Source organism: Microcaecilia unicolor, chromosome 3 (genome assembly GCF_901765095.1).
Source record: "Microcaecilia unicolor chromosome 3, aMicUni1.1, whole genome shotgun sequence".
NCBI classification, from domain to species: Eukaryota; Metazoa; Chordata; class Amphibia; order Gymnophiona; family Siphonopidae; genus Microcaecilia; species Microcaecilia unicolor.
The window spans coordinates 20,908,850-20,921,965 of record NC_044033.1 but is presented as its reverse complement, the minus strand read 5'-3'; the positions used below and the strand labels follow the sequence as shown (position 1 = coordinate 20,921,965).

The 13,116-nt window shown below is 42.5% G+C and overlaps 1 protein-coding gene across 1 annotated transcript in view; it reads right to left on the bottom strand.

Annotated features, from left to right (window-relative positions):
• The window catches only part of UBR2 (ubiquitin protein ligase E3 component n-recognin 2), a 282,054-nt gene that overhangs the window by 169,930 nt on the left and 99,008 nt on the right, over positions 1-13,116 (bottom strand). Inside the window, 3 exon segments of the mRNA XM_030195781.1 lie at positions 1,307-1,405; positions 3,189-3,277; positions 11,691-11,798. Of these exon segments, the coding sequence (XP_030051641.1) occupies positions 1,307-1,405; positions 3,189-3,277; positions 11,691-11,798 (296 nt within the window).

Here is a 13,116-nt window from a genome sequence, read left to right as displayed (position 1 = left end):
GCAGATAAAGACCTGTACGGTCCATCTAGTTTGCCCAAGAACATAAACGCATTATATATGGTATGATGTGATACATCATAAGCATTCCTTAACTTGATTTATTCTTGCCATTTTTAGGGCATAGACCGTATAAGTCTGCCTCACTCTGGCCTTGTTCTAAAATTTCTGAAGTTGTTCTCAAAGCCTCTGAAAAACTCCACCCAGCCCATCCATATCTATTCATCCTCGATCAGGGCACAGACCGTAGAAGTCTGCCCTGTACTGGCTTTCCTAGCTAATCTCTGCTAACCTTCTCTGGATCCTTTCCTTCATACGACTAACCCTTCATACTTCACTTCTGAGGCAATTAGAAAAATAACTGGACAATAATAATAATACCAAGAAAAATTACCCATCTTAAATTAAGAAGAGTGACCTAATAGTTCTGAACTTCAGTTTGGAGGTCCAATAGCCATATTAGGTTCTCTGCATTTTTTGAGATCTTCTATAGAACCTAAAAGACTCGTCCAAAGACAATCTACATTTCTTTAACAGATAACATAGACTCCCTTTTTAGAGAAGAACTGACACACATATCTTTTTTTTTTCCCAAGATCAATGACACCACTGTCAGGGGTACAACCAAACCAGTTTACATATATATGATATGCAGGTACTTTCTCTGACTCTAATCTTTTGTACCTGGGGCAATGGAGATTTAAGTGACTTGCCCAGTGTCACAAGGAGGTACATCACACTGAACTAACCACTAAGCTACTCCTCCACTCCTGGATTCCTGTGATTTGCAAACATTCATCAGATATACCCAACAGCTGAAAACAAGTAAAATGGATTTTCTTGCGATATTATGCCCTCACTAGTGAACAATTTCCTTTCATGTTAGGGATCATTTCAAAAACTGTATTATGAATGAATCGAACTAATATTTTGGGTTGATGCTTAGATTTTGATGTTAAAATCATTCATCCTCTTTTCTCACACGTAATCGTCTAAGAGAAGAATGCCATTGCCTTTAACTTTTGATACAGTTTGTGGTTATTAATCTGCTATTTTTAAAAAAATCTACAAATGAAAGACTTTAGCCTCAGTCTGGTAAACAACTTGATAGTCATTTTATGGCATCTGAATACTTACGAGTGAAGGCACTGTGAATATCTGTACCGAAAGGTCAGTGATCGAGAACTCTCTGTCGTGGTCATCTTTCACATAATCACTCTGCAATTGTTCATAGCTCTATTAAGAGGAAGGCAAAAAGAGGCAAAAGTGCCAGCTATCAGTAAATAAAAAGTAGCAAGCTTCTACTCACCAGAGTAGGTACAGTGAAGAGTTGGACAGATAAAGCAGTCACCGACACTGTTCGTTCGTGATCATCCTCCATAAAATCTTTCTGCAACTGCTGGTAGCTCTAAACAACAAGTGGGAAGTTCACCTCTAATTCACACTGGCCCAAACTTTGACAGTTAACTTATGTCAGCACTAGGAAATTCAGTGATATGTAACAATCCAGTGACATTAATCCTTATGCATCATCTTCTCTTTTCTATTGGAAAAGGAAGATTTGGTTAGAAAGGTCTGTTCCATGCTCCTGAATGGAGGGGAGCCAGTCAGTATTTTAAAAACCCAGATTATAGACGGTAAAACCAGATATTAAATTGACAAAAAATTGCAGTAAAAAAAATATAGAGTAAGTCTTTACAGATGTGGCAAGAAAGGTTAAGCAACATCATCTTAATATTCCATTAGCAATATCAGTCAAAATTCTCCTTATTATTCTCTTGCTACGGTTTATTTGACACTTAGGCATAGTAAAACCCTATAAAACATATAAACGTCGAGTGACCGAACTCACTCGCAAATGCGCAGTAAAGACCCTCTTTGTCCCGCCCATGCGTCAATACGTGATGACGGGGGCGGGACAGAGAGGGTCTGTACTGCGCAAGGGGAGGGACGAAACCGTCGTCGCTACCGCTTCCCCCCCCCCCCAAGGTCGCCGCCGCCACCCACCCTCTACCCGGGCCGGCCTCTCGCTCCGCTATAGAAACAGCGTCAACGCAGCACACAGCTCAGCTGAGCTGCTGTCGGCCTTCCTTCCCTGCCTTTGTCCCGCCCTGACACAGGCAGGGAAGGAAGGCCGACGGCAGCTCAGCTGAGCTGTGTGCTGCGTTCCCGTGCTGTTTCAATAGCGAAGCGAGGGCCCAGCCCGGGTGGAGGGGTGGCGGTGACTCCGGGGGGGGGGGGGGGGCATAGCGCTGACCTCGGAGGGGCAGCGACGAGCTCCGGGGGGGGGGGGGGGGAGGCCTTGCAGCGGTGAGAAGGGGCCCTTGCAGCGGTGAGGAGAAGGGGCCTTTCAACCCCCCCCCCCCCCGTCCTATACTAGCCTGTTTTTACGGGCTCAACGGCTAGTATTGAAATAAACACCGACACTACGGACCAAATCTATAAATGACGCTGAAAGATAAGTGCCAAACAAAATAGCGCTTAGTGCTATTTGATAAATTGAGCTCAAAGTCGGGCAGTGGCATAGAAGGGGGGGGGGGGGGAGGCGGTCCACCCCGGGTGCACGCCGCTGGAGGGGTGTCGGCTCCGCTGGTCCCCTGCTCCCTCTGCCCCAGAACAGGTTACTTCCTGTTCCGGGGCAGAGAGAGCAAGGAACGACGTAGCTCCCAGCGATGTGCACTCGGGGGCGGATCGGCTCTCTCGCCCGCCCCTTGCTTCCTAATGCAAGTAAGAATGCGCTCTGGGGGGGGGGGGGGAGAAGGGGGTGGCGCCGTGCTGCCCCGGGTGTCAGCCGCCCTCGCTACGGCACTGACGTCGGGAACTGCAACTACTTTTAGGCGCAAGCATTTATACCAGCTGAACGTTGGTGTAAATCCTTGTTCCTAAATTGGGTGCAGTTCCCCTTTATTCTATAACAGTGTTTATAAATTGAAGGAACGCCCCTTATCTGCCCATGATCCTCCCATGGCCACGCCCCCTTTTTGGAGCTGTGTGTAAATTTAAATTAATGCCAATTAACACCGATAATTCTTAGGGCACAATTATTGGCATTAACTGGCTCATTATTTTGTGCGTGCCCAAATTTGGATGCATAATTTAAAGCGCCATTTACAGAATTTGAGGGTAACAGTGCTGGATGAAATACGTATTTTCCAAGTTTTATAAAATTTAGATTCACAATTATTACTTACTTTTGAAAAGCGGATAGCAAAACGCTTCTTGTATTTCAAGTCCATCAAAAGACTGCTCATGAACAACTGATGATATACACTTCGAGCTCCTGTATTTAGCAAAAATAATAGTCTTTTTATTATTTCCAACAAAAACAAGTTGAATAGAATTATACAAAAGGGATTGAAAATGTGAATGTCTCTCTCATCCCCCTCACTCCCATCCTGGGGCATATCAAACTAGGGTTCCAGAGAAATATCCAATGGTCCTTTTGGGGTTGGGGGGAAGCACTTTTCTATGGGAGAAGAATTTCCAGCTTTTGAGGCATGGAATCTGATACATCTTAACTACCACATAAGGAATTGCTTTCTTCAAAATGCCTCCCCCCTCTTCTCTAGTCTCCCAGTAATATACAAACAAAATGCCCATACAAAGATCTCTCTCTCTGTACCAAAACAAAACCTATAATCACAATATATATAAAACCTTTATTAATAATATTCTTCAATAATATATTCATACAGTAAAACTCACATCCATTCATCATTCATCTAAGGAGAAATTAGGTCTTACCTGATAAACTTTCTTTCCATTAGTCCTTCCCACTATTCCAGAGCCCGTGGAGATAGTGGTAGCCATCAACCAGAAGGTGGAGATAGAGATCTAAAAACTGAGCTGAGACATCTCTCTCTTGGCATCCAGTCCAGATACAGTATTTAAACAGACAAGCAGTAAGGAGAAACTCCAAATAAACACAACAACCTTAAACAACTCACTAACCTAACACTAACCAGACGAGCAAACACATATAGACCTCATTCATCTCTGGACAACTTGTAGAGAACAAAAGATATGCAGGAAGCAACACGCAAGGTGACAGTTGTTATTTGACTCATTACTTCGCGTCTTTTGGTATCCTAACTTGGTTTTTCCTCACTTTTTTTTTTGTTCTATATCTCACGGTATCGTGAGGGTTTTTATCTCCTTTTTTTTGTTTTGTTTTTAGGATCCTGACACCACCACCCTAAGAACCAAAGCTCTAAAACTGGTTTCCGAGCACACCACAATGTCCACCTTGTAGTGCATGGCAAAGGTATGCATCAACCACCACATTGCTGCCTTGCAAATATCTGACAGAGACAGTCACTGCCCAGGATGTCACTGTACACCTTGAAAATAAGCCTGCAAGGCCTGTGAAGCCTGCTGCCCAGCAAGCAAATAAGCTGACACAATAAACTCCTTCAGCCATTTAGCAACTGTGGGTTTGGAAGCCATGAGGCCAAGTCTCCGCTTACCAAAAAGCACAAATAACCCGTACAATTTGGGAAACTGATTCGTGACTTCCAGATATCAATGAGGACTCTACTCACATCGAGAAACTTCAAGGAAGAATATTATTCCTCTTCATCCTCTCTTCGAAAGGATGGAAGCTGCACAGATTGGCTGAGATGAAATGCTGATACCACTTTCGGAAGAAAGGAAGGAACTGTGCACAGGGAGACCCCTACCTCCAAAAAGCGGAGAAAGGGATCCCAACAAGAGAAAGCCGGAAGATCTGAAACCCTACATGCTGATGCATCAGCCACCAAGAGTGAGGTCTTTAGCGTAAGATCTGTCAAGGAGGCCCTCCAGAATGGCTCAAAAGGAGGCTTCTAAAGAGCCCAAAGGACTAAATTAAGGTTCCACTCTGGACATGGCATATGAAAGGGAGGTCACAAGTGGCCCGCTCTCCACATGACTCGAACAATCCAGTAGTAAGTCCCTGAAACAGGTCAAGACTGCAAACTGAACTTTTAGAGAACGCCAATCTTTTCTGAAGACCTGCTTGGAGAAATGCTAGGATGTGCATGATCTGAGCAGAGAGCTCAGAACACCACCATTGAACATCCTCCACAGCCTCATATACACCATGGATGTAGAGTGTTTTTGAGCCTGAAGCAAGATAGCAATAACTGATTCAGAATAACCTTTTCATCTCAACAAAGCCTTCAATGGCCAAGCCATATGACCAACAAGGCATGGATCCTTCATGAGCACCAGACCTTACTTCAGTAGGCCATATACCTCCATTAGACAGAGAGGATCCCCATCCAGCAATCTGTGTAGCACAGCCTCCGTGGCCAATCGGGGGCTACGAGAATTATTCGACCTTGGTGCAATGTGATCCTTTTCAACACGTGGCCTACCATGGGCCAAGGATGGAAGACATACAGTAGATGGTGTCTACAGTCAGAGCTGCAGTAGGCATCTATCCCCAGCAAACCTGGTTCTTTCCAAAGGCTGAAGAACTTGGGCACTTTAGCATTCCATTCTGCTGCCATGAAGTCCAGAAGCAGAGAACCCCATCGGCCCACTATCAGCTGAAAACTCTAGCTGGATAGTTCGCATTCTCCCAAGTCCAAGGAGTGTCTGCTGAGAAAGTCTGCCACTACATTCAAGGATCCAGTAATGTGAGATGCGGACAAACCGAGAAGATTTTTCTCCACCCAATTCAAGAGGGAGGCTGCCTCCACAGTGATTTAGCAGCTGCGGGTCCCACTTTGCTTCTTGATATAAACCCACCATCATCACATTGTCAGAGAAAACTCGGACCAGTGCCCCACCAGAAAGGGAGCGAAGTTGCGTACAGCATTCCGCACTGCCCTGAGCTTCAAACAATTTATCGACCACTGAGACTCTTATTTCATTCATGTGCCCTGTGCCAGATGGAACTTGTAATGAGCTCCCCACAATTTGACTTGCTGGTGTCCATTGTTACCACTTCCTATTGTGTTATTGGAAAGGGAGCTCCAATGGTCAAACTCCTGGGTGACAACTACCACTGCATACTTCGTCTGGCCACCAGCATCCAAGGAAGATGAAGGTCGTACTTCTGTGACATCAGAGACCAGTGGCTGAGATGAGACTCCTGTAATGGCCGCATATGAGCCCTTGCCCATGGCACCAGTTCCATTGCTATGGTCATTGTCCCCAGAACCTAGACATAGTCCCAGATCCTGGGCTTGCCTTGACTGAGAAGGTGAATCTGTTGAACCAGCTTCAACCTCCTGCACTCTGTGAAGAAGATCCTCTCCCTTGCTGTGTCAAATAGAATGTCTAGATACTCCAGCATCTGTGATGGAGTTAGTCTGTTCTTCTCGAAATTGATCACCCAACCCAAAGACTGCAGAGGATGAACAATTTTGTCAGTTGACACCATGCTGTCTGAATAGGATGCTGTATGGATGAGTCAGTCATCACGATGATATGGCTGATTCCATAGCGATGAAGAAAGGACGCCACCACCACCACCATAACCTTGGTAAACGTTCTTGGTGCCATTGAGAGACCAAAGGGCAAAGCTATTAACTGAAAGTGACAGACATGCACCACAAAACATAGAAACTTCTGATGTGGCAGTCATATGGGTATATGCATGTACGCCTCCTCAAGATCAAGGGCAGTGAGAAATTCTCCCACTTGAACCGAGGCTAGGACTTCTCTTAGTGTTTCCATGCAAAAGCAGGACAATATGAAGCAGTGGTTTAGACCTTTGAGTTCTAAGATCAGATGAAAGGTATCTTCCTTCTTTGGGACAATAAAGTAGGAGTATCTGCCTTGTCCCCGATCGGCCTGGGGAACTGGAACAATGGCCTGGATCACTAACAAGGAATCTACAATGGCATGAACCTTAACTGCCTTGGTTCCCCTTCGAGAAGGAAACTTCAAGAAGAGAGGAGCGACCAGGTGGGAGAACTCCAGTTTGTAAGAATATACAGAACCCACTGGTCTGACATGATTTGGCTCATTGTTCCTGAAACTCCCAGACTCAAGCCACCTGCAAAGCTCAACTGGGGACCAGGAGCAAATCACTCAGAACCAGAGGCTGAAAAGTGTGTTCATCCACCTGCTGGAAATAGAAAATACTTAGGAGCTAGACTGGATACCAACAGAGAGATATACATAAGTACTGCCACACTGGGACAGACCAAATGTCCATCAAGTCCAACACCCTGTTTCCAACAGTGGCCAATCCAGGTTACAAGTACCTGGCAAGATCCTAAAACAGTACAAAATGTTTACATGTCTCAGCTCAGTTTTCAGTTCTGTATCTCCACCTGCTGGTTGATGGCCAAAACTATCTCCACAGGTTTTGGAATAGTGGGAAGCTACTTAATGAAAGATTATATTGACAAACTAAAGCACAACAAATAACCATCTGAAAGTGTATACATCTCATAGGATTCTTTGCCACCAAAATGTCTTGAATTGGAGGTAGCAAGTCAAAGGATGCAACTTCACAGTGCTCAATTTCCATTTTGTGAGAGCCAGAATTTTGAGGCTGGAATATAGAAGGGTGCCCTCATTCCGTGTTAAGGCAGAATAGATTCAGAGCTTGCAAAGAGAAAGAACCAATAGTTACAAGAACTGGAAACCATCTCTCATGAAAAAGTATGGTGTTATAAGAATCACTGAACTGAGTCGTCTCTGGAATTTGTGCAGTGTTTTGTAATCACAGGGACAGGTGGATAAGCATCCAGTGTACGGCTAGTGCATCTTGTGCTAGCCTGAACAGAACACATGCATGTACTGCACTGATGCTAATAAAGATAATTCAAAAAAAAAAAAAAAGAGCTGGATGCTAACTGCTTAATGTGAGATGGGGTGGGGTGTGGACTGCACGTTGTAGTTAGCACACAGTAAGTAGTGTGTAATCAATTGCAAATGAACTTAAGACACGGTCCAGAAACTTTTCTGCATGGCAGCTGCAGGGAACATGTTGGACATGCTTTCAACTGTTGCAGCCTTTGCTATGTTAACCTAACCTATGTTAGTGATAGGAGGAAGTGCAAAAGTGGCACTATGAGACTCAAAGGTGAAAGGGAGGAATATGTAGAAGCTGATAAGGCAGAATTGCTTAACAAATATTTATGTTCTGTATTCACAGCTGAAGGGCTGGGAGCAGAACCGATGAAGACAAACATAAATAGGAATGGAGGGGTCATAGTCCCTGAACGATTTTCAGAGGACTGTGTTCATGAGGAGTTGGCTAAACTAAAGGTGGACAAAGTGATGGCTCATTTTTTTTTTATAGTTCAGATGGGTCATGTATTGAGACTGGGTGGGGGTGAATATGAAATGTTCTGATGATGTAGCTTATGAACACCATTGTATTTGTTGGGGAGTTTTGCAATTTGGGAGGCGGGGCTAGTGCTGGGCAGACTTCTAGGGTCTGTGCCCTGAAAATGGCAGATACAAATCAAGGTAAGGTATACACAAAAAAGAGCACATATGAGTTTATCTTGTTGGGCAGACTGGATGGACCATGCAGGTCTTTTTCAGTCGTCATCTACTATGTTACTATGTACTCAGTAATAAAGGGCAGCTGTGTACTCTTGCAGCTGGCAAACAAGTCTATTTCACAAGTGCCCCATTACTGAAAAATACTCTGAGAAAGTAAAGGGTATAGGGACTACCTATAAAATTGAAGACCTCTGTTTAGTTTGTCTGCAAATTAATTGGGCCTCCCTAGTACCTATGTGACTTGGGTCACAATGTGGTTGTGAATCACAAAGTTACAAATTCTTACTACCTCCCAACATATTTGAAGAGATTGTCCACCTCTTCGTTCAAACTAAAATGCTGCTGCTTAATTTGAACAGACTGGCCCTGGAGAATATAAGTGAATGATCAAAGAGGAGTAAAACATTGCTCTCATCTTTAAAAATCAACACAGACCAAAGTCTATGCATTTTGAGTGACAAGGTTGAGCTCTCGCCTATGTGGTTACAATGCATTAAGTACACAAGTAGTGCCATACTGGAATAGACCGAAGGTCCATCAAGCCCAGCATCCTGTTTCCAACAGTGGCCAACTCAGGTCACAAGTACCTGGGAAGATCCCAAAAAAGTACACTGATGTCTCTGAGATGCAAAGTGAATGACCTAGAGCAAACTGGCTCTGGTAGTCTGCTCTGCTGCATAGGGAATTGAACAGATGAATTCGCTGATTCCACTGAAACATGAGGTTCCATTATGGCTCTCATCTTAATGTACGCAAAAGGAACCATATGCACTAAAGATACCAAATAGCCTAACATTTACCAGGAAGCCCTGGTTGTGGACCCACTGGGAGCACTGAATCTTCTGAAAACATTGTACGAAAGTTTGGATTCCACCTCGCACAAGGCAAGCTTCCAATTGTTCTGTATATAGAAGAGATCCTGTGAAGGGCATCTTTGTAGACTGAAGGCTATTTGCTAAAACTGATAAAAGCACCAAGGAATTGAATCTGATGCAGTGTTGTGGCCTTGAAGGAGATGTGTAGATCTGTAGTGAAGCTGCCAGAAGCCAACTCCCTAGATAAAAAATTCCAGGAGTCCCTGTTTGTGAAGGGGAGCTACTACAAACACAAGATATTTAATTCATTCAGATTTATACTGCCTTTATAAAGAGATTCATCCTAGGTATTTTTTAACGCAAGAGTTATAGTGTGGAGAGCACAGAGAAGAATGAAAGTTCAGTTAAGTACTACATTTAATTCAAACTTTATTTATTATCTTCTGGGAAACAGTGAGAGCTTAAGACTGGTAGGGTATTGTGTTCAACAGAGAGTTTGGGAAATTTGGGAGCTTCTAAGAGCCTAAGCTGGTTTTTCAGCAGTGGGTTTTTTTCTCCGTTTTCCTTTTGGGAGTTGTTTCCCCAATGTTGTTTTTTCAACTGGGCTAAAGCTGATGATAGAAACCCCATACAGGTTTTGTTGACAAATCTCTGACTCTCCTCTGGGTAACTGAGGCTTCTGTTTGGTTTAAAAGATGGCACTATATCATACTTTCTGTTTGCACAATCAATAGAGCAAAATTACAGACCTTTATTTGTACCATGTAGTTTATATGCTGAGATTTAGAATTCAATGGCTTCTACTTATGGAGGAGTTGGTGGTCAGACCTAACTGGTTGGTGTTAGTGCTTCCTCCTTTCCCCATGTCCCCTGCATTTCATTCACTATTATTCTTGATATAAAATGCTACTCTTCCCCCTTTTAAGCAAGTTTATTTATTGTATTTGTACCCCACATTTTCCCACCTTTTTGCAGGCTCAATGTGGCTGACAGAGTATAGATATGATAACGTCGTTACATGATTTAAAAACAGTCGATTATAAGCAGAGGTGAAAGAGGATTTAGATGGAAGATGTTAGGTAAAGTCGTGTGAGGGGTGTTTTTTTTGGTGTACTTGGGTAGTTTAAGGAATGATTTGTTTCATTGAAGGTGACTTTTGTAGGCTTTGTTGAAGAGATGTGTTTTCAAAGCTTTGCGAAAGCTGGTTAGATTGGTCATGGTTTTCAGGGCCATGGGTAGTGCGTTCCAAGACTGTGTGCTTTTGTACGCAAAGGTAGTAGCATAAGCCTGTTTGTATTTCAGTCTTTTACAGCTGGGGAAGTTCAGATTGAGGAATTTGCGGGCCGATCTTTTGGCATTTCTGGGCGGTAAGTCCACTAGGTTTAACATATAGAGTGGGGCATCTGCGTGAATGATTTTGTGTACAGTCGTGCAGATCTTGAACTCAATTCGTTCCTTGAGCGGGAGCCAGTGCAGTTTCTCTCTTAGGGGTTTCGCACTTTCGTATTTAGGTGTTCCAAAAATGAGTCTGGCTGCGGTGTTCTGGGCTGTTTGGAGTTTTTTGATGGTCTGTTCTTTACAGCCTGCGTACAGAGCGTTCTCTCTCTCTCCAAAGATTATAGCCGTTATCACTTCATGGCACTCAATGAACCATGTTTCTATAACAGTAACCATATCCAAGTCCTCCACTATGACAAGGGCATGCAAATCTAGAATTTTGTTTCTTAAACCATAAACATTTGTAGTTACTGCTTTCCAGTTATTTTTGTATTAGCTTTCTTACACTCCAGATAGCCTTGTAACTGTTCTCCTCTTCTACTTCGTTGCAGATGAATGAGTTAAGGTGGTTTCTTTTGTTATTTTCCCCACTGTCACCGTGCTTTGCCTGGGGGGTGGGGGTTGACATCCCAAATTCATCGGCTTCCCTACGTCATCCCCACTGACTAGTTTTAACATCTGACAATATATTGTTTGAATTTCTTACTTAGAATCTTTTATTCTCTTATGAAAAGATGTAGGCCATTATTATATTTGCTGCCCCAGCAACTTATTTTCAATGTTCAGAGTCAAGTAAAAAACTATCATAAATTATAGTAACTATATAGTTTTTAAAAATTCCTTGGTAGGCAAATAGAAAAAGTAAAATTAAATGAGCTTGACCAACAACACAGCTAGGCAGCAGTCCTATATTTAGACTGCCTGTCAGGCCCAATTAGGTCCTAAAATGCATTACCGCCTCAGTCCTGGAAGGGAAGAAGGAAATTTTTATTATAAAAGTCAGGGCATTAAATGACCATCAAAGTGTTTCAAATGAGAGACTTCATCTCCTCTTGTCCTTAGACAACAAGGAAAAACAAGGGAAAACGTTAATCAAGACAATAATTATCAGCAGTGAAAATAGAACATAATATAATTGAACCTCACCTTTCCATAACTTTGAGTCATTCAACATTAGGTTATCCACCAAGGAAGAATTTTCACCATCTGGTCCTTCTTGTAAACCAACTTGGCACAATATTCGTCGAAGACCATCTTACAAAAGAAAATATAAGGAAACATATGTTTAAAATAAGCACTCAAAACTGTTAATAGTAATTGATAATATTTGAAATTAACATTTAATAAAACACCAAGCTAGAAGAAAAGATTTCAGAATGCTCTCATTTCATTTTTTGCTTAAACCGTAGAAATGTTGAGAATCAACAAGAAATCAAAAACACAGAAAAGGACAGTCATGAGGGAATGTTCCAGGGCCACTGTAGACCTGTATGTATTGCCGCTGTTGGGTGATCTCATAGATAATTTTGAAATGAACTACACAGCTACAACATCATTCTATCAAAGTTCTAGATACAAATCCTTAATCTATCAGCTAATAAACCCAAGACATACAGCTAAACACAGATATGTTAAGGGCCACTTAGATGAGAATCTATTCATATACGTGATTCAAACAATTCATTAGTGTCATCAGCAAATTTAAATTACCTCACTAGTTACTCCCATTTCTAGGTCATTTATAAATATGTTAAAAAGCAGCGGTCCCAGCACAGACCCCTGGAGAACCACACTAACTACCCTTCTCCATTGAGAATACTGACCATTTAAGTACATAAGTACAAAAGTAATGCCACACTGGGAAAAGACCAAGGGTCCATCCTGTCTACGACAGCGGCCAATCCAGGCCAAGGGCACCTGGCGAGCTTCCCAAACGTACAAACATTCTATACATGTTATTCCTGGAATTGTGGATTTTTCTTTACTCTCTGTTTTCTATCTTTTAACCAGTTTTTAATCCACAATAGAACACTACCTCCTATCCCATGACTCTCCAATTTCTTCTGGAGTCTTTCATGAGGTACTTTGTCAGCCCCTTTTGAAAATCCAGATACACAATATCAACCGACTCACCTTTATCCACGTTTGCTCACCCCTTCAAAGAAATGTAACAGATTGGTGAGGCACGATTTCCCTTCACTAAATCCATGTTGACTTTGTCTCATTAAACCATGCTTTTGAATATGCTCTGTAATTTTGTTCTTTATAATAGTCTCTACAAAACCTCACCTCCTATACCAAAGCTCCTTAAACTAATATGGAATGATCTAGAAGATGAAATACTAGTGATAGGTCCAACTGAATCAAAAGAACCCATAGTAATGATAGAAGGGAAGGTTCCAAACTACATCTACAAAATTCTTCTGAACTCTTAAACTGTCACACATTTACATCATAGGACCCAGACTCTAAACAGACTGCTGTTATGGTATGGTATGGTATGTCCTGACCTAAGGAAGGAGATTTTGGGCCCCGAAAGCTAGTCAAAAAATATAAAGCTAGTCTAAGAGAA